This window comes from Ipomoea nil, unplaced genomic scaffold (genome assembly GCF_001879475.1).
Source record: "Ipomoea nil cultivar Tokyo-kokei standard unplaced genomic scaffold, Asagao_1.1 scaffold0805, whole genome shotgun sequence".
Lineage (NCBI taxonomy): Eukaryota > Viridiplantae > Streptophyta > Magnoliopsida > Solanales > Convolvulaceae > Ipomoea > Ipomoea nil.
In genome coordinates this window covers 2,245,575-2,264,646 of record NW_017617233.1, presented here as the reverse complement: position 1 = coordinate 2,264,646, position 19,072 = coordinate 2,245,575, and the positions used below count along the sequence as shown (strand labels likewise).

At 37.2% G+C, this 19,072-nt stretch overlaps 3 protein-coding genes across 3 annotated transcripts; 2 read left to right on the top strand and 1 right to left on the bottom strand.

Annotated features, from left to right (window-relative positions):
* The first annotated feature begins 4,947 nt into the window (after positions 1–4,947).
* On the top strand, positions 4,948–7,080 carry LOC109177567 (serine/threonine-protein kinase HT1-like). The gene is made up of 6 exons (XM_019326954.1): positions 4,948–5,105; positions 5,507–5,636; positions 5,723–5,918; positions 6,002–6,123; positions 6,228–6,386; positions 6,467–7,080. The coding sequence occupies exons 1-6, from the start codon at positions 4,948–4,950 to the stop codon at positions 6,845–6,847; spliced, it is 1,146 nt and encodes a 381-aa protein (XP_019182499.1). The 3' UTR covers positions 6,848–7,080.
* A 942-nt stretch (positions 7,081–8,022) lies between these two features.
* Positions 8,023–15,742, top strand: LOC109177566 (serine/threonine-protein kinase Nek1-like). Its single transcript, XM_019326953.1, has 9 exons — positions 8,023–8,110; positions 8,932–9,058; positions 9,441–9,573; positions 13,216–13,411; positions 13,490–13,611; positions 13,709–13,867; positions 13,963–14,250; positions 14,356–14,514; positions 14,607–15,742. Exons 1-9 carry the CDS (start codon positions 8,023–8,025, stop codon positions 15,363–15,365), a joined length of 2,031 nt encoding a protein of 676 aa, XP_019182498.1. The 3' UTR covers positions 15,366–15,742.
* Positions 15,743–17,008: 1,266 nt separating this feature from the next.
* LOC109177952 (scarecrow-like protein 15) lies at positions 17,009–18,957 on the bottom strand. Its single transcript, XM_019327465.1, has one exon. The coding sequence runs from the start codon at positions 18,688–18,690 to the stop codon at positions 17,215–17,217; it is 1,476 nt and encodes a 491-aa protein (XP_019183010.1). The 5' UTR covers positions 18,691–18,957; the 3' UTR covers positions 17,009–17,214.
* Between the last annotated feature and the right edge of the window lie 115 nt (positions 18,958–19,072).

Below are 19,072 nucleotides of genomic sequence, written 5' to 3'. Positions count from 1 at the left end.
ACAGAATGAGACTAATCTAGCGAAATAATATTTGATTATCATTAAGAACAACTTTGTCCCTCTCATTTCAACGATTCAGTTATTTCTATCAGCCTAAACTCATCCCGCTTAGCTTCCAGACCTCTTTATAACAGATTTTCCCTCCCTCTCTCTCTCTCTCTCTGGTAAACCTGCTCGTTAGAAGGAATGGGGAATGAACATAGTCGGCATACAAGTCAATACACTCAAACTGCGACTACTGCGAGTGATGATGATGGTGAGTCCAAATTTCTGATCGATGAAACCAAGCTCCAGTATGGATATGTAATCAGTAAGGGTGAGAACACCACCGTTTACGTCGGAACGTAAGTCTCCTCTTTGATCATGGAGTGCCATTTCTGATTCTATGTTTATTGTTTATATATTCAAAATTTGGTTGAGGAAATGATAAATGTGGCCACTATCTGTTCGAAATTAAATTCAATTCGTTATTCTTCAATTCTTATGGTAAATTTGTTCTTGACCTTTCTTGAGCTTTAATTTGATTGAGCGTTCTGAATTATTCTGGCTTCTATTGAAAATCTAGCTCGGATTTATGTACTGTACAGTGAATTAAGTCTATTCTCTGTTAGAGTGAAGTTTCGCTATAGATTTTACCTCTGATCTGACTTCTTTATCAATAGAAGTAGCTGAAGAGATAGTAGTGAGCTTAAATTTATAGATTAAGTCTGTTCTCGATCTGTTGTGTTGTAAATGATGTTCAGAAAGTAGAGAGAAATAACACGATTTTGCCTCTGTTAATCAATAGAAGTAGGTGAAGAGATGGTAATGAGCTTAAATTTATAGATTAGTCTGTTCTCCTTTCAAAAAAAAAAATAGATTAAGTCTGTTCTCGATCTGTTGTGTTGTAAATGATGTTCATAAAGTAGAGAGAAATAACACGATTTTGCCTTTGTTTATCAATAAAAGTAGTGAGCTTAAATTTATAGATTGCTGATTAGTTACTTAGAGTTGAGATTAAGTGTTATGTGTGACAGATATATGGACAAAACTGTTGCCATAAAAGTAATAGAGAAAGAAAAAGGCAAAACGTGAGTCCTCTTCGAAAAGAGAGATTTCTGAGGGAGGTCAGGTTGCTTGCTGCGGCCAAGCATGACAACATTCTGATGGTAGTTATTCTTCTTCTTCTTTTTGTAATATATTCGATGAAATGTGTTGTTTCATGGTTGAGCAGTTTATTGGGTTCAGTCTGGAACCAGCCTTGACATTAGTTACAGAACTCATGAAAGGAGGTTCACTTCAATGGCACTTATGGAACATCAGACCAGTCACCATAGAATGCAAGGAAGCTTTAGTTATGGCATTAGAAATCTCTCGCGCAATGGCATATTTGCATGAAAATGGCATCATTCATCGCGACTTGAAGCCCAGTAAGTAATTTTTTGCAGGCCTAACTTTGGTGCTAGTTATTCTGCTTATTAGTCATCAAGCTAATTATATAATTTTCTTGATCTCTTCTTGGATTGCAGATAATATTTTTCTATCAGAAAGCAAGAAGAGTGTGAAGCTTGGGGACTTTGGGCTGTGTAGGGAGGGTCTGGAAGGTGATTTTTCTACTGATGTTGGAAGCTATCGCTGGATGGCTCCTGAGGTAGCAACTTTAATTTATTAACCATTCATCCAATCAAATCCATATGTGTCTACCTGCATCATCATATATATATCAGGTGTATAGTAGGGAGCAGCATGGAATCACAAGCTTAACGACGAGATACAATCATAAGGTGGATGTATATAGTTTCGCTTTTGTTGTGTGGGAGATGTTCACAAACAGGACTCCTTTCCAGGGCAAGGATAACAACATGATTGCAAGAGCTGTAATTAATGTATGTATGCAAATTAAATGCAGACTTCAATTCATTTACTCTTTCATTTCCGGGCAGTTATATTGATTGTTTTTTTTTTTTTTAATCCATTTCATTTCATTTCAGAATGAGAGGCCTGGCCTGGATGAGGAGCATATTCCGTCAGGCATTCATTCCTTACTGGAATCCTGCTGGTCAATTGATCCACTACGACGACCAGAGTTTTCGCAAATCTCAAAATTACTAGAAGAATTGCTGAACCAAAATTACTAGAGCCCGGTTGGGACAGTATAGAACCCAGTATCCTAGCTAGCCGGCCTGAAACTTTGTGGGTTAAGACTAAGAAGATCAGCACAAGACTGTGCTCCTATTGTCCTAGTTGTCATCATTCATTCCGCCCGCTGCTGTTTTTTCCTTAAGAGTGGCATCTGCAAGTGTCTTTAAATTCTGCTGCTGCATATAAGATACATACATACATACAGGGTGGTTGTGCTTCTTGATTGGCATATACTTGTACATTACACTTCATTCTTGGTTCTTGGCAGATTACATTTACTGCACAATAAAGCAATATAATCTGTTAAGACTGTCTATTCTTGGTCTTTCTGTTTTACTGTTTTCTGCCATATACTATTTTACTTTGATGATTTGATTAAGGGTCAAGGCTAGCTTCCAGCAGAATGTTTAGACCATTTAATTTATATGTTATTTGGATTAAAAGTGGGCTTAGATTTTTAATTACTAGGCACCATTTTCCCTATGGAGTACTAACTCATTAATCTTTTATTTTAAAAGTCTTAACTGTGGTGCAGTCAAAATAAAAAAATAAGTTAGATGGATATATGGAATTAAAAATTAAAGCAAACTTAAACCACAGAACTTTCAAATTAGATTTTTCTATGATTCACTATAGAATTTATATGTAACACTTTGACATTTTCTGCAATTGTTAATTTAACATTATACATATTCATTTTTAGTATACTATAATATATTTTTGTTGTAATCTTGATTCCTATTACCCCTTGCATTCTCCGAATCATCTCGTCATTACTTTACTATGCTCTCGCTTTGTCATAGCGACTATTAAGTTATGAGATGATATAAGGAATAGTAAATCTAAGGTACACATTCATATTGATACTTTTTGACATGAAGTCATCACACTTGAGACAAATAAAAACGTATATAATTTTTACATCATAGATTGTAAGAATTTACAATTTTTGTATTGTACAGTACACATAGAATCAATTGTAACAATACACATATATTGAAATAAAAAACGAAGTTATATTATGTTAATTGTATGTATATTTTGAGTGCACAATTTTTATTTTTTGCTTATACGGATTAATACACAAACTATTTTATCAATTTGCATACAAAACAGTCTAAAAACAAAATACTTACAACAAATAAGGTGTCTTTTTTTTTTTTTTTTTTTTTTTTTTTTTTTTTAAACTTTGGAATCGGAAAAGCTAGCGTGATTGATAGGGTGTCAGTCACGCCATTCCAATTGACGTGACCAACACTGCGGGCAACAACTAATCACGTCGTTTGAAATGTTGACTGACGCAGCGCGCCAGTTGCTACGTCAATGAACTCCGACTGACGCATTGGCTTGTAGTCACACCAGACTGACGTGACCATACTTATGGTCACGTCAGTTTGGCTTAAGGAACACGTATAGCAGTGTGTATGTATAAATATAACTCTTATAAATCTTCAAAAATTAAGCACTACTCTCTTAATCAGAAAATTGAAGCGCTACTCTCTAATATGAGGCGAAATTATTTACATCACAGTCCAATTGATACCACTTTGTTAACTTATCAAAAGTTTCATCGATCAGAGTCGGTATAGGCGAATCCAGAGTGCAAAACGCAATTGTCATCTGTACATTATGCGAGTGGTGCATTTCGTAACGTTTGTTTGAATGAACGTGTACTAGATTTGTTACGCGAATAAGGTTTTCTTTCAATGACACAGTTCGGTAACATGAAACTTGACCCTCACCTAATCACTGAATTAGTTGAGAGGTGGCGGCCTGAGGTACATGCGTTCCACATGCCGTTTGGTGAGGTAACAATTACTCCACAAAATGTTGAAGTCCTTTTATGTCTAAAAGGCCATTGGTTGGGAATATTGAAAAAACAATAGAAGCTTGTTTTTTTCAAATTCAACATTTCTTAGGTTTTACACCTCTAGACGACGATGATTTCTCGGTTAGTCTTTTAAATAAACTCGTTTTAGAAAATCATGTTGGTGCCATTAACATTGATGAGCAAATGATGAAATTTTGCAACAATACGTGCGTGACATTATTTTATTATTTATGGGCTGATTGTTATTTCCAGAAACATCTCGAAATAAGATAAAATTATGTCTATTGAATAAATTAGAGGACCTTTCTACTGTCGGACAATATAGTTGGGGATCGACAGTGCTCTCATACTTATACAGAGCACTTTGTAGAGTGGCAAATTACGAGCATTCCGTTGTTGGGGTTGCCTAACTTTGTTACAGTTGTGGGCATGGGAGCGATTGCCTTGTACACGTCCTGCTGACGTGCTTCCACTCATGAACATAAATAATGGACCTTATGGTGCACGGTATGTTTGCTAATTTACATCAACATTGAATATACCTTAAGTTTCAAAAGTAAACTAAACACATTTTATTTCATTTACAGGTAGCATAGTAGTAAGCGTTTGATTTTAATAAATTTTATACTCCACATTTATACAAAAAATATATACAAAATATTACTTTAAAAATTCTATATATAGAATACTAAAAGTAATAGTTTTACAAACTATTATTTTAGTTATAAAAATTTTATTGTATATTATTATTTGCATCTTACAAAATGAGACTAATCTAGTGAAATAATATTAATTGAGTATAAGAACAACTTTATCCCATATATTAAATGATTATATAACAGATTTTCCCTCTCATTTCAACGATTCAGTTATTTCTATCAGCCTAAACTCATCCCGCTTCTAGACCTCTTTATAACAGATTTTCCCTCCCTCCCTCTCTCTCTCTCTCTCTCTCTCTCTCTCTCTCTCTCTGGTAAACCTGCTCGTAAGAAGGAATGGGGAATGAACTTAGTTGGCTTAAAGGTCTATACACTCAAAATGAGAGTGATGATGATGATGATGATGATGAGTCCAAATTTCTGATCGATGAAACCGAGCTCTATTATGGAGTCCAAATCAGTCAGGGTGTGAGCACCACAGTTTACTTCGGAACGTAAGTCTCCTCTTTGATTCTTGGAGTGCCATTTCTGATTCTATGTTTATTGTTTATATATTCAAAATTTGGTGGAGGAAATGATAAATGTGGCCACTATCTGTTCGAAATTCAATTCAATTCATTATTCTTCAATTCTTATGGTAAATTTGTTCTTGAACTTCCTTGTGCTGTAATTTGATTGAGCGTTCTGAATTAAGTCTGTTCTCTGAAATGACTTCTTTATCAATAGAAGTAGAGTGAAGTCTGTTCTCGATCTGTTGTGCTGTAAATGATGTTCAGAAAGTAGAGAGAAATAACACGATTTTGCCTCTGTTTATCAATAGAAGTAGTGAGCTTAAATTTATAGATTGCTGATTAATTAGTTACATAGAGTTGAGATTAAGTTTTATGTGTGACAGATATATGGACAAATCTGTTGCCATAAAAGTAATAGAGACAGAAAAAGGCACAGATGAGAGTCCTCAAAAAGAGAGATTTCTGAGGGAGGTCAAGTTGCTTGCTGCGGCCAAGCATGACAACATTCTGAAGGTAGTTATTCTTTTTTTTTTTTTTTTTTGCAATATATCTTTTCTGGGGATATGATCGATGAAATGTGTTGTTTCATGGTTGAGCAGTTTATTGCGTACAGCGTGGAACCAGCCATGAGATTAGTTACAGAAATGATGACAGGAGGTTCACTTCAAAGGCACTTATGGCACATCAAACCAGCAACTATGGACCGCAAGGATGCTTTAGTTATGGCATTAGAAATCTCTCGCGCAATGGCATATTTGCATGAAAATGGCATCATTCATCGCAACTTGAATCCCAGTAAGTAATTTTCTGCAGGCCTAACTTTGCTGCTAGCTATTCTGCTAATTATATAATTTTCTTGATCTCTTCTTGGATTGCAGATAATATTTTTCTATCAGAAAGCAAGAAGAGTGTGAAGGTTGGGGACTTTGGGCTGTGTCGGGAGGGTCTGGAAGGTGATTTTTCTACTGATGTCGGAAGCTATCGCTGGATGGCTCCTGAGGTAGCAACTTTAATTTATTAACCATTCATCCAATCAAATCCATATAGGTATTTTTTTTTATTAAGGTGTATGTATGTGTCTGCCTGCATCATCATATATATCAGGTGTATAGTAGGGAGCTGCATGGAATCACAAGCTTAACGACGAGATACAATCATAAGGTGGATGTATATAGTTTCGCTTTTGTTGTGTGGGAGATGTTCACAAACAAGACTCCTTTCGAGGACATGGATAACAAAATGATTGAAACAGCTGTAATGAATGTATGTATGCAAATTAAATGCAGATTTCAATGCATTTCCGGCCAGTAGCAGTTATATTGATTATTTCCATTTCATTTCAGAATGAGAGGCCTATCCTGGAACAGGAGGTTATTCCATTAGGCATTCAAACCTTACTGGAATCCTGCTGGTCAAATGATCCACAACAACGACCAGAGTTTTCGAAAATCTCAAAATTACTAGAAGAATTGCTGAACCAAATTGAGCCCGGTTGGGACAGTATCCCAGCTAGCCAGCCCGAAAATTTGTGGGGTAAGATCAGCAAAAGAGTGTGCTCCTGTTGTCATTGGATCCGCATAAGACTCTGCTGCTGTTGTCCTAGTTTTCATTGGATCCGGACAAGACTGTGCTGCTGTTGTCCTAGTTTTCGTTCAATCCCCAAGTTTCTGAGCTCCTGTTGTCCTAGTTTTCGTTCAATCCGCAACTTTCTCCGCAAAAATTGACCTCCAAGCTCGCTGCTGTTTCTAGATTGGCATATAATTGTACAGTTCAAATGAATGGTTCTGTTCTTTGCAGACTATTACTGCACAATAAAACAATATAATCTGTTAGACTGTCTATTCTTGGTCTTTTTGTTTTACTGTTTTCTGCCATATACTATTTTACTTTGATGATTTGATTAAGGGTCAAGGCTTCCCAGCAGAATGTTTAGACCATTTGATTTATATGTTATTTGGGTTAATTTGGAGTACTAACTCATTATCTATTATAAAAGTCTAGATTTAATTACTAAGACACCATTTCCCCTTTTAATAATATGGAGTACTAACTCATTATATCTATTATAAAAGTCTATAAACACGACGAAGATATATTAAACTAAATCAAGGTCAGTACATGAGAAATAGAAAGAAAAGGAATTGAAAAGCAATTCACACAATCTGACTTGAATAGAGCTTCCCTAGCAAGGACGTGGACAACCCTATTCACTGACTGTTTAACAAAAGTGAAGCTAAGTTTAACACTCTCTAGCTAGTACTCTAACATCATTGATGAGGAGATCAAAGTAAGAAATAAGTTGATCACTAAGAAATAAGTTGATCAAAGTAACAAACTTGATCTTAATATAAATTCTGCATTTCTTAATGTACTGTATAGCAGCCCACTATTCCTTGGGCAGGGGCATATAATCCTAAGCATGATTGCAGTAGGCGCTAGTCAGGTATCCGGACAGCGCCTAACGCCTAGACGGACTAGGTGGCGCCTGGCGAAATCTAGGCGGACGCTAAAAAAATAGTGAGAGACTTGTAGTTTGACAATTTAAATGAGGCTGTTTTCAACATTCAATCAAATAACACATCCAAATAAATGAAATAATGATAATTCAAAAGTCATAACATCAAAATAATATTAAAAAATAAAAATACTTAAATATGAAATACTCAAATACTTCAATCATCCAAAGATTCAAAGTATTAAATTAGTCTACGGACGGCGGGACCAGACGACATCGGACGAAATCGACCGACTCAGCTGAGTTGGCCGACTAGGCCGATTTCGGCGCCTAGACGCCCGGCCGATTTTTGTGCGCCTAATAGTGAAAGCGGAACGACCTAGGGGCGCCTAGCGCCTATACTAGGCCGATTTTTACAACAGTGATCCTAAGTAGGCGGAAGCCATGACAATTAGAGAAGCATTGGGTTGGGTTAAAGGAAGAGGAGATAACAAGATTTATGTGGAGATCGACTGTTTACAAGTTGTTCAAGGTCTATGTGCAAATGTGGGAGAGTCTTCCTTTTCTTTACTTTTACATGATATTACAAAAATGACGAAATGTTTTAATCATATAATATCATTAGGTTTGTTAGAGGATATGTGAACCATACTGCTCATATCCTAGCTTGTAAGGGAGCCAGTTTCTTTGTCAGATTGTATGGAGTGGTGTGTATGTACCCTATGTAATGTTCTCCATTTGATATGAGTTAAAGTAAACGTTTTTTTTTTTTTTTGTTGCAAAAAAAGAAAAATAAATAAATAAAAGTAAGCGTTTAATTTGATCATAACAAGTTTTATACTCCACATTTTATACAAAAATACATATAAAATATTACTTTAAAAATTCTATAACACTAACGGGGCGTTTGGTTGGAGGAAAGGAATTAGGTGGGAAATGAATTGTAATTTCATGTGAAAAGAATAATGTGGAAATAAAGTATGAGTTTAAATTCCATTTTTAATTTTATTATAATAAAAAAAATTCATCCGTGCATCGGATGGGTAATTGGACAATTATTTGTTCGAATTTAAGCCATGACAATATCAGAAAATATAATCGATCCAACCCATTTCATCAATTACACTATATAATATTCGTTGTTATAATTGATATAATTGTATCTCGATCCAAATATTTTTAAAAATTCATAACAAATTCATTCCATGTGACGCACATGTTAAAATACTATTTGTAAAGAAACATAATTTTTTTACACATTCTCTAACCTCCAAATATGGCCATATCTCCCCGATACCCATCCAAACACATCCATAAATATAACAGATTTTCCCTCTCATTTCAACTATTCAGTTATTCAGTTAGAAGGAATGGGAAATAAACTTAGTCGGCTTAGAAGTCTGCACATCAAAGATGAAACTAAGCTCCGTAAAGAAGGTATAATCAGTCGGAATAACAACACCACCGTTTACAATGGAAAGTAAGTCTCCTCTTTGATTCATGGAGCGCAGCGCCATTTCTGATTCTAAGTTTATTGTAGTTTATAGATTCAAATTTTGGTTGAGGAAATGATAAATGTGGCCACTATCTATCTGTTCGAAATTAAATTCAATTCATATATTATTCTTCAATTCTTTGCGGCGTTAATGGTAAATTTGTTAGTTCTTGAGCTTTAATTTCAGCGATCTGAATTATTCTGGTTTCTATTGAAAATCTAGCTCGGATTTTTCCGTGTTCAGTGAATTTAGTCTGTTCTCGATCTGTTGTGTTGTAAATGATGTCCAGAAAATCTAGCTGGGATTTTGCCTTTGTTTATTAATAGATTGGCGATTAGAGTTGAGATTAAGTGTTATGTGTGACAGATATATGGACGAAGCTGTTGCCATAAAAGTAATACAGAAAGAAAGAGGGACAAATGTGTGTAGTCATCGAAGAAGGAAATTTGTGAGGGAGGTCAGGGCTCTTTCTGCGGCCAAGCATGACAACATTGTGAAGGTAGTTATTCTTTTGTTTTTGTAATATATTCATTGTCTGGAGATATGATTGATGAAATGTGTTGTTTGAGCAGATTATTGGGTTCAGCATGAGACCAGCCATGACATTAGTTACAGAACTCATGAAAGGAGGTTCACTTCAATGGCACTTATGGAACATCAGACCAGCCACCATAGAACGCAAGGAAGCTTTAGTTATGGCATTAGAAATCTCTCGCGCAATGGCATATTTGCATGAAAAAGGCATCATTCATCGCAACTTGAATCCCTGTAAGTAATTTTCTGCTGCTAGCTATTCTGCTTATTAGTCATCAAGCTAATTATATTCTTGGATTGCAGATAATATTTTTCTATCAGAAAGCAAGAAGAGTGTGAAGCTTGGGGACTTTGCGCGGTGTAAGGAGGGTTTGGATGGTGATTATTCTACTGATGTTGGAAGCTATCGCTGGATGGCTCCTGAGGTATCTAGTATTGCAACTTTAATTTATTAACTTCCATCCAATCAAATCCATATTAATTTATGTATGTGTCTGCCTGGATCATCATATATATCAGGTGTATAATAGTGCGCCGTATGGAGTCGGAATATTAAGGGCGAGATACAATCATAAGGTGGATGTATATAGTTTTGCTATTGTTTTCTGGGAGCTGCTCACAAACAAGACTCCTTTCCAGGGCAAGCATAGTAAGGCGATTGTACAAGCTGTAATTAATGTATGTATGCATGCAAATTAAATGCAGACTTCAATTCATTTCCGGCCAGTAGCAGTTTATTGATTTTTTTTTTTTTTTATCCATTTCATTTCATTTCAGAATGAGAGGCCTAGCTTGGATGATCCACATATTCCAAGAGGCCTTCATATCTTACTGCAATCCTGCTGGGCAAATGATCCACAACGACGACCAGAGTTTTCGGAAATCTCAGAATCACTAGAACAATTTCTTAACAGAACTGATCCCGGTTGGAACAGAATAGATCCCACCAGTAGCGTAGCTAGCCCACCGGAAACTTTGATGGGTAAGGCTAAGAAGATCAGCGCAAGACTGTTTTCCCGCAGAAATTGATCTGTTTTTCCTATTTGTCTTTAAGATGTAAGAAACAGGGTGGTTGTACACTACACTTCATTCTTGGTTCTTGGCATATAATTGTACAGTTCATATGAATGGTTCTGTTCTTTGCAGACTATTACTGCACAATAAAACAATATAATCTGTTAGCCTGTCTATTCTTGGTCTTTCTGTTTTACTGTTTTCTGGCATATTCCATTTTACTGTTCACGGCTTCCAGCAGAATGTTTAGACAGTGCACTCAAAACTTAGCTTTCAAATTAGATTTTTCCATGATTGAATTTAGAATTTATATTTAACACTTTTAACACCATAGGTTAATGAAATTGTGATGTTTCTAGTGTATCGTTTTTTTTAATAAATTATATAATGGATCATGATCCGCATTACATTATTGATAATAATTCTTTATTATAATATTGTATATTCATTAAAAAGTATCATTATAATTTTTTATAAATAAAATCAATGTTACAAAATATATTATAAAAAATATCTCATTTTAAATTTTGAATGATACATATATTAATATATTTTAAATCTTTAGTGGTTTATTGATGGACATGCGGTATTAATAAAATGACCCTGTATTGTGAAAACGAACATTTTTTTTTTGAAAAAATGAACATTTAATATTCTTTTAAAAGACTTATTTTAAGTTTGTCAGTATTATATATAGTGTAGTTGATTATTATTCGAAAAATAAATCTTGTAAAAATTTGCATGACACAATTTATTAGAAATTGAAACGTAATCTGTAATTGATCGTCTTTTTGCAAGCATGTGTCTCTCGTTTCAATCACCGCTACTCCGGTTGTGTTGAAAAGACACTGTGGTCTGGGAAAGGTTTGTGATATAAGAAGGGATGGCATGACAACGGGGCGAGGACCCTTTCTCATTCCCATCCCCGTCCTTAATCAATCCCAAATCAAAATACTAAATTAGTGTAATTTTTAATAATCAAATAACAAAATTGAAAATCTTATATATATATATATATATATATATATATATATATATATATATATATATATATATATATATATATATATATATATATATATATATATATATATATATATGGGCGCGCTCAAGTGAAAACGAATGCCCATGAAAGAACTGATGAGAATCAATTGCAACCGTTTACGTGTCCAGATTTAATGGAACAAATGTAATTTTTTTATAAAAGAGACGGTGATATTTTTATAAATAACTCGAACTTTGATACAAGTAACATGCATTAAAAGTACAAGCAACTAGTGCGCAAGTGTGCAAGTAAAACCATTTAAAAGTATAAGTAATTTAACTTTTAAACATTAGTGCACCTAATGATAACGTCTTTCGGATTTATACACTTAATGATAACGTTTGGTGTAATTATTAATAATGTTAGATGCACTTAATATTTATGTTGAGTGTACATTATTTGTTACCCAACTCACATAAGGCAGGTTAGGGATAGAGCATTCCAACTCGGAAGCCTTTGTGAGCAAGATTTCAACTATTCAGTTATATAACAGATTTTCCCTCTCATTTCAACGATTCAGTTATTTCTATCAGCCTAAGCTCATCCCGCTCCCAGACCTCTTTATAACAGATTTTCCCTCCCTCCCTCTCTCTCTCCCTCTCCTTCTCTCTCTCTCTCTGGTAAACCTGCTCGTTAGAAGGAATGGGGAATGGACGTAGTCGGCTTACAAGTCTATACACTCAAACTGCGACTGCGAGTGATGAGTCCAGACTTCTGATCGATGAAAGCAAGCTCCGTTATGAATATGTAATCAGCTACAGTGTGAACACCACCGTTTACGCTGGAACGTAAGTCTCCTCTTTGATTCTTGGAGTGCCGTTTCTGATTCTATGTTTATTGTTTATATATTCGAAATTTGGTTGACAAAATGATAAATGTGGCCACTATCTGATCTGTTCGAGATTAAATTCAGTTCATTATTCTTCAATTCTTTGCGTTAATGGTAAATTTGTTTTTGACCTTTAATTTGAGCGTTCTGAATTCTGGTTTCTATTGAAAATCTAGCTAGCTCGGATTTATCCGTGTAAAGTGAATTAAGTCTGTTCTCGATCTGTTGTGTTGTAAATGATGTTCAGAAAGTAGAGAGAAATAACACGATTTTGCCTCTGTTTATCAATAGAAGTAGGTGAAGAGATGGTAATGAGCTTAAATTTATAGATTAAGTCTGTTCTCGATCTGTTGTGTTGTAAATGATGTTCAGAAAGTAGAGAAAAATAACACGATTTTGCCTCTGTTTATCAATAGAAGTAGTGAGCTTAAATTTATAGATTGCTGATTAGTTACTTAGAGTTGAGATTAAGTGTTATGTGTGACAGATATATGGACAAACCTGTTGCCATAAAAGTAATACAGAAAGAAAAAGGCACAAATGTAAGTCCTTCTCGAAAAGAGAAATTTCTGAGGGAAGTCAGGTTGCTTGCTGCGGCCAAGAATGACAACATTGTGAAGGTAGTTATTCTTTATTATTATTTTTTTTTTGTAATATATTCATTGTCTATCTTTTCTGGAGATATGATCGATGAAATGTGTTGTTTCATGGTTGAGCAGTTTATTGGGTTCAGCCTGGAACCAGCAATGACATTAGTTACAGAAATCATGAAAGGAGGTTCACTTCAAAAACACTTATGGAACATCAGACCATCCACCCTAGACCGCAAGGAAGCTTTAGTTATGGCATTAGAAATCTCTCGCGCAATGGCATATTTGCATGAAAATGGCATCATTCATCGCGACTTGAACCCCAGTAAGTAATTTTCTGCTAGCTATTCTGCTTATTAGTCATCAAGCTAATTAATTTTCTTGATCTCTTCTTGGATTGCAGATAATATTTTTCTATCAGAAAGCAAGAAGAGTGTGAAGCTTGGGGACTTTGGGCTGTGTAGGGAGGGTCTGGAAGGTGATTTTTCTGCTGATGTTGGAAGTTTTCGCTGGATGGCTCCTGAGGTAGTATTGCAACTTTAATTTATTAACCATCCATCCATCCAATCAAATCCATATTAAGATGTATGTATGTGTCTGCCTGCATCATCATATATATCAGGTGTATAGTAGGGAGCAGCATGGAATCACAAGATTAACGACGAGATACAATCATAAGGTGGATGTATATAGTTTCGCTATTGTTTTGTGGGAGCTGCTCACAAACAAGACTCCTTTCCAGGGCAAGGATAATAATGCGATTGCACAAGCTGTAATTAATGTATGTATGCAAATTAAATGCAGACTTCAATTCATTTCCGGCCAGTAGCAGTTTATTGGTTTTTATTTTTTTAATTTCTATCCATTTCATTTCAGAATGAGAGGCCTAGCTTGGATGAGGAGCATATTCCAGATGACATTCATCACTTACTGGAATCCTGCTGGTCAAATGATCCACTACAACGACCAGAGTTTTCGCATATCTCAGAATTACTAGAAGAATTGCTGAACAGAATTGATCCTGGTTGGGACAGAATAGAATCCAGTTTCATAGCTAGCCGACCCGAAACTTTGTGGGGTAAGGCTAAGAAGAGTGTGAAGCTTGGGGACTTTGGGCTGTGTAGGGAGGGTCTGCAAGGAAACTCTCGCTGGATTGCTCCTGAGGTAGCTAGTATTGCAACTTTAATTTATTAACCATCCATCCAATCAAATCCATATTAAGATGTATTTGTCTGCCTGCATCATCATATATATATATATATATATCAGGTGTATAGTAGGGAGCAGCATGAAATCACAAGTATAACGACGAGATACAATCATAAGGTGGATGCATATAGTTTCGCTATTGTTTTGTGGGAGCTGCTCACAAGCAAGACTCCTTTCCAGGGCAAGGATTTTAAAACCATTGCACAAGCTGTAATTAAGGTATGCAAATTAAATGCAGACTTCAATTCATTTACTCTTTCATTTCCAGGGCAGTTATATTGATTTTGTTTATCCGTTTCATTTCATTTCAGAATCAGAGGCCTCGCCTGAATGAGGATGAACTTCCGGAATACATTGTTTTCTTAATGGAACCCAGTTTTGACACAGTGGAATCCAGTTTTAACGTAGTGGATCAGACTGCGCTAGTTAGCGCAACAGTACCGACCATAACTTTGTTCGGTACGACTATCACGGTCCCCACATGCCTTGATAATTGTTATGATTCTATCCTTCTTTGTTGCGATTATATCCACCCAAGCCTGTGCTGCTGTTGTCCTAGTTGTGAGACTATCCAAACAAGTCTCTGCGGCTGTTGTCCTAGTTGTGAGACTATCCAAACAAGACTCTGCTGCTGTTGTCCTAGTTGTGAGACTATCCAAACAAGACTCTGTTGCTGTTGTCCTAGCTGTGATTCTATCTGCAAAATACTGTGCTGCTTTTGTCATAATTGGTATGCTATCCAAGCAACACTCTGCGCCTGTTGTCCTAGTCGTGGTTCTATCCAAACAACACTGGCCTCCTGTTGTCCTACTTGTGAGTCTATCCAAACAAGACTCCACACCTGTTATGAGTCGATCGAAAACATCTGCTGCTGTTGTCCTACTTGGGATTGTGTCTTCACATTACTCACCTGCTGGTGGCCTACTAGGGATTGTATCTTAGAATGGATGGGCTCCTGTTTTGCTGGGTGTGATTCTATCTTCACAAAACTGGGCTCCTGTCTGGGATTGTCTGGGACAGAAGGGGACCGAACTGCTGAACCAAATCGAGCCCGGTTGAGACAGGACTAGAACCCAGGATCCTACCTAGCCGGCCCGAAACTTTGTGGGTTAAGACTAAGAAGATCAGCACAAGACTGTGCTCCTGTTGTCCTAGTTGTCATTCGATCCGGACAAGACTGTGCTGGTGTTGTCCTAGTTTTCATTCGGCCCGAAACTCCTGTTTTTGTCGTCTTCCTTTCTGCAGAAATCGACCTCCAAGCTTGCTGCTGTTTTTTCCTATTAGTCTTTAAATTCTGCTGCAGTGCAGTGCTGCATATAAGATACATACATACATACAGGGTGGTTGTGCTTCTTGATTGGCATATACTTGTACACTACACTTCATTCTTGGTTCTTGGCAGATTACATTTACTGCACAATAAAACAATATAATCTGTTAGACTGTCTATTCTTGGTCTTTCTGTTTTACTGTTTTCTGCCATATACTATTTTACTTTGATGATTTGATTAAGGGTCAAGGCTAGCTTCCAGCAGAATGTTTAGACCATTTAATTTATATGTTATTTGGATTAAAAGTGGGCTTAGATTTTTAATTACTAGGCACCATTTTCCCTATGGAGTACTAACTGTGGTGCAGTCAAAAAATAAGTTAGATGGATATGGAATTAGAAATTAAAGCAAACTTAAACCACAAAACTTTCAACCTGTTTTTTGGGTTTGCACTAAAGAAATTGTTTTGTTGTCTTTCTTGTAGTTTTTCTCTGTCTTTGGGTTTGCACAGAACGAACTAGATGATTGAGGTTTAAGGTTGGATTTAGCTGATGATTTGAAATCGGTATATATAGGATAACAGTTGAAGAAAATGTTTATATATAGCTGGTCCCTTATAAACTGATGATGGCTTTAACTAGGTTACTAGGGTGACTGCTTTTTATCCTTCTTACTGATTCATTAACCCTATAATGTAACATTTACTTTACCAAATTAAGGTTCTTACTTTAATTTGGATCCGCTATCTTAATTTTAACTTGTAAAAGTAATCAATTAGCTAAATACTTGTCTCATTATAATGTAAATTTTAATGGAGAATCTAACTTCCCTTCTATCGAGGACGACGGGAATGGGAATGAAAGGGTAGGAATGGGGAGTACTAACTCTCCCCGTCCCGCCCCCGAAAACATACATATATAAGCATTCTAACAACACAGACACATGCATATATATGTATTATTCTGTATATAATATATAATTTTTGTAGTACTTTAATTTAAAGATAGATGAATATATATGACTTATTTATTTAAATGTATAATAATTTTTAATATTTTTATAAGTTGTAAACGAAGTAGGAGATTTCCTATTTCCAGATAATCCGTTTAAAAATCGGAACGAAAAAATTTTATCATTCTCCGGTGGGTATGGAGACATGGGTATGGGAGAGAAAGTCGGGGTGGGGACGAGGGTATGCCCCCTTCCTGCACCACGCCCCGCTGATATCTCTAATTAAGATAATTAAACTATGTTAAGAGTATGATATAGACTAACCCATGATGCATGGTGAAGTATTAAGTTGGATGCTGTTAATATTTATATTGTGCACTAAAGCTCACGTAACAAAATAGACCTTGATACATAATTACATATACAATGGACCCTTGGACGTATGAATTAATTTACGAGAAGTTTTTGATTGGACATTTAAAAACAAATCCTTAATCAGAAAATATAAAGATATTCAATTAACACCAAGTTTGAGGTAATTAAAACCAAGCTTAAGCTACAAATTACAAAGGACAAACCCTTAAATTAAAAAGGATATTGTGATTAGGTTGCATATGTTATCTTCATTATCATCTCCACCGAGCTGAGCCCTAACCTAGGATAGGAATGTATGTTGTGTACAAGGATATATAAATCATCACCTCCAAGCTGACGTGGCGACGAGGGCCCTATCATGCCAACAGAGCAACATCTCGGCGTGTCTCTTTGCCACGTGGAACCCTCCAATCTGCACCTTTCCGAGCAATAAGTTAGCCTGAAAGTCAGCAAATTGACTCAAACCCACCGGCCGAAACCCGGCCGCCACAAAAGCCTCCTTCCACGTCATCCCGCGGCCGCCGGCAGCCCCAACCGTCTCCACAATCTTCGGAAACAACACGAAATTCTCAATCTTCTTAATCCAATCTCCGCCGACGTTCGCCGCCTCCAGAGACTCCAAGAGGCCGGAGTAAAACTCCAGCCCTTCAATCACCGTCTGCCGGAAAGACGAAGGTCCGGGCCCCACCACCCCTTCACTGTCCACGTGCACCACCACGTGCGGAGACACCCGACGGAGATCGGCGGCGAACTGCCCCGACCCGACCCGCCGGAAAATTGCCGGAGATAACAACACGACGATCTTTTCTCCGTCTATGAACTTGATAGCTTTGAAAGATAAAAGCTCGAATGTACGGATTAGCACAAAATCTACGTCCAAGCCGATGTTCAGTTCCCGCGCAAACTGAGCCAAATTCTCTCTGATCAGCCGCGACTCCACGGCGTACTCCTCCTGCACCAGAGCCGTTACGCGGAGAATCGGCGGCTTGGTGTGGGTAGACTCGGCTTTATCGGCTAGCTCTTTCATGAAGGAAGCCCAGTGGGAGCCGAAGCCGATATCGAAGTCGATGACGTGGACGAGCATTGCGCCGTCGACGGCTTCCAGCATGGCTTGGTTAGCCGTGAAGCTGGAGAACATGGGAATAGGAGAAATATTGGAAAAGATCTTATAAGCTTTAATGGTCTGAATAACCTCAAAAGAACTCGAAGCGGGGCGAGTTGACCCAGTGAGTAGGGACTGAAGCGCTTCCTTGAAGTAGAAGGCAGCTCGCCGGAGCGGGTTTCCGGCGGCGGAACTCAGCTTCTGATTGAGCTGCGGCAGAATCACCTGCGCGAGCTGGACGGCGTTGGAGTCGAAACACTCGGCGAACTGGATCAACTCGTCGATGTAATCAAATCCAAAGCTCCAGTTTTCATCAAACGAATTAATATTTCCCTGGAATTGTGAGAAATTGAAATCTGAAGAAGGCACGAACTCCGGCAGCGAGTGAGTGAACTCGAACTGATGAGTCTGTGACTCGGAGGAGGGGGTGAAGAGGAGATTATGATCCGGCTTTATATTTCTGTCGTCTTGCAAACCCAACTCCTTCATAAAAGAGTCCCAATCTTCGAAGTTAGTCAGCAAATTATCAGCCAGCTCAAGAGGGTCATCGGAGACATCAAAGTTTCCCGCCGGCGCCGCCTTCTGGTCGAGAACAGGGCTGGGGCTTCGCCGGAGCTCAAGAACCGACTTGGGCTCGTACCACCCGTTCCCGGCAGCGGAGTTCCAGTTTTCATTTGAAGCAACGGGCACTTTCATCTCTCTGAGAATTGAAAGATGAAAGAACGACAAAATCCCTAAGATAACCGCACTTTTAAGTTCTCAGCTCCTTTTAATGGCTCTGAAATATGCGAGCTGAGTGATGGAAAGGGAGAAGAAAAGTTTGAAATGTGAAAGTAAAGGGGAGGGGGCCTGTGCCACTTTGGAGGGTTATTGGGATCAATGGCTTTTTATCTTTGCGTGTGGGAGAGTTGAATTGCAGAGATGCATGGGGGCATAATGTATATGGAGAAGTCATATATGAGAGACATGGTAGGGTATGACACGAGTCAGATCATATCAGAAGATTAGGAGATTGATTGACTTTCATCTTTACAAGGAAGTGTGTTGCTGAAGACTTAAAACCCCATACTTTTTGTTG

What these genes read in the sequence shown, in the direction of transcription:
- LOC109177567 (XM_019326954.1), top strand. Translation starts at nt 4,948, where the DNA reads ATGGGGAATGAACTTAGTTGGCTTAAAGGTCTATACACTCAAAATGAG. An exon ending in ATCGCTGGATGGCTCCTGAG is followed by an intron (nt 6,124 to 6,227) that starts GTAGCAACTTTA and finishes CATATATATCAG; the next exon opens with GTGTATAGTAGGGAGCTGCA. An exon ending in TTGAAACAGCTGTAATGAAT is followed by an intron (nt 6,387 to 6,466) that starts GTATGTATGCAA and finishes ATTTCATTTCAG; the next exon opens with AATGAGAGGCCTATCCTGGA.
- LOC109177952 (XM_019327465.1), bottom strand. Translation starts at nt 18,690, where the DNA reads ATGAAAGTGCCCGTTGCTTCAAATGAAAACTGGAACTCCGCTGCCGGG.
- LOC109177566 (XM_019326953.1), top strand. Translation starts at nt 8,023, where the DNA reads ATGACAATTAGAGAAGCATTGGGTTGGGTTAAAGGAAGAGGAGATAAC. An exon ending in TCATCGCGACTTGAACCCCA is followed by an intron (nt 13,412 to 13,489) that starts GTAAGTAATTTT and finishes CTTGGATTGCAG; the next exon opens with ATAATATTTTTCTATCAGAA. An exon ending in CTCGCTGGATTGCTCCTGAG is followed by an intron (nt 14,251 to 14,355) that starts GTAGCTAGTATT and finishes TATATATATCAG; the next exon opens with GTGTATAGTAGGGAGCAGCA.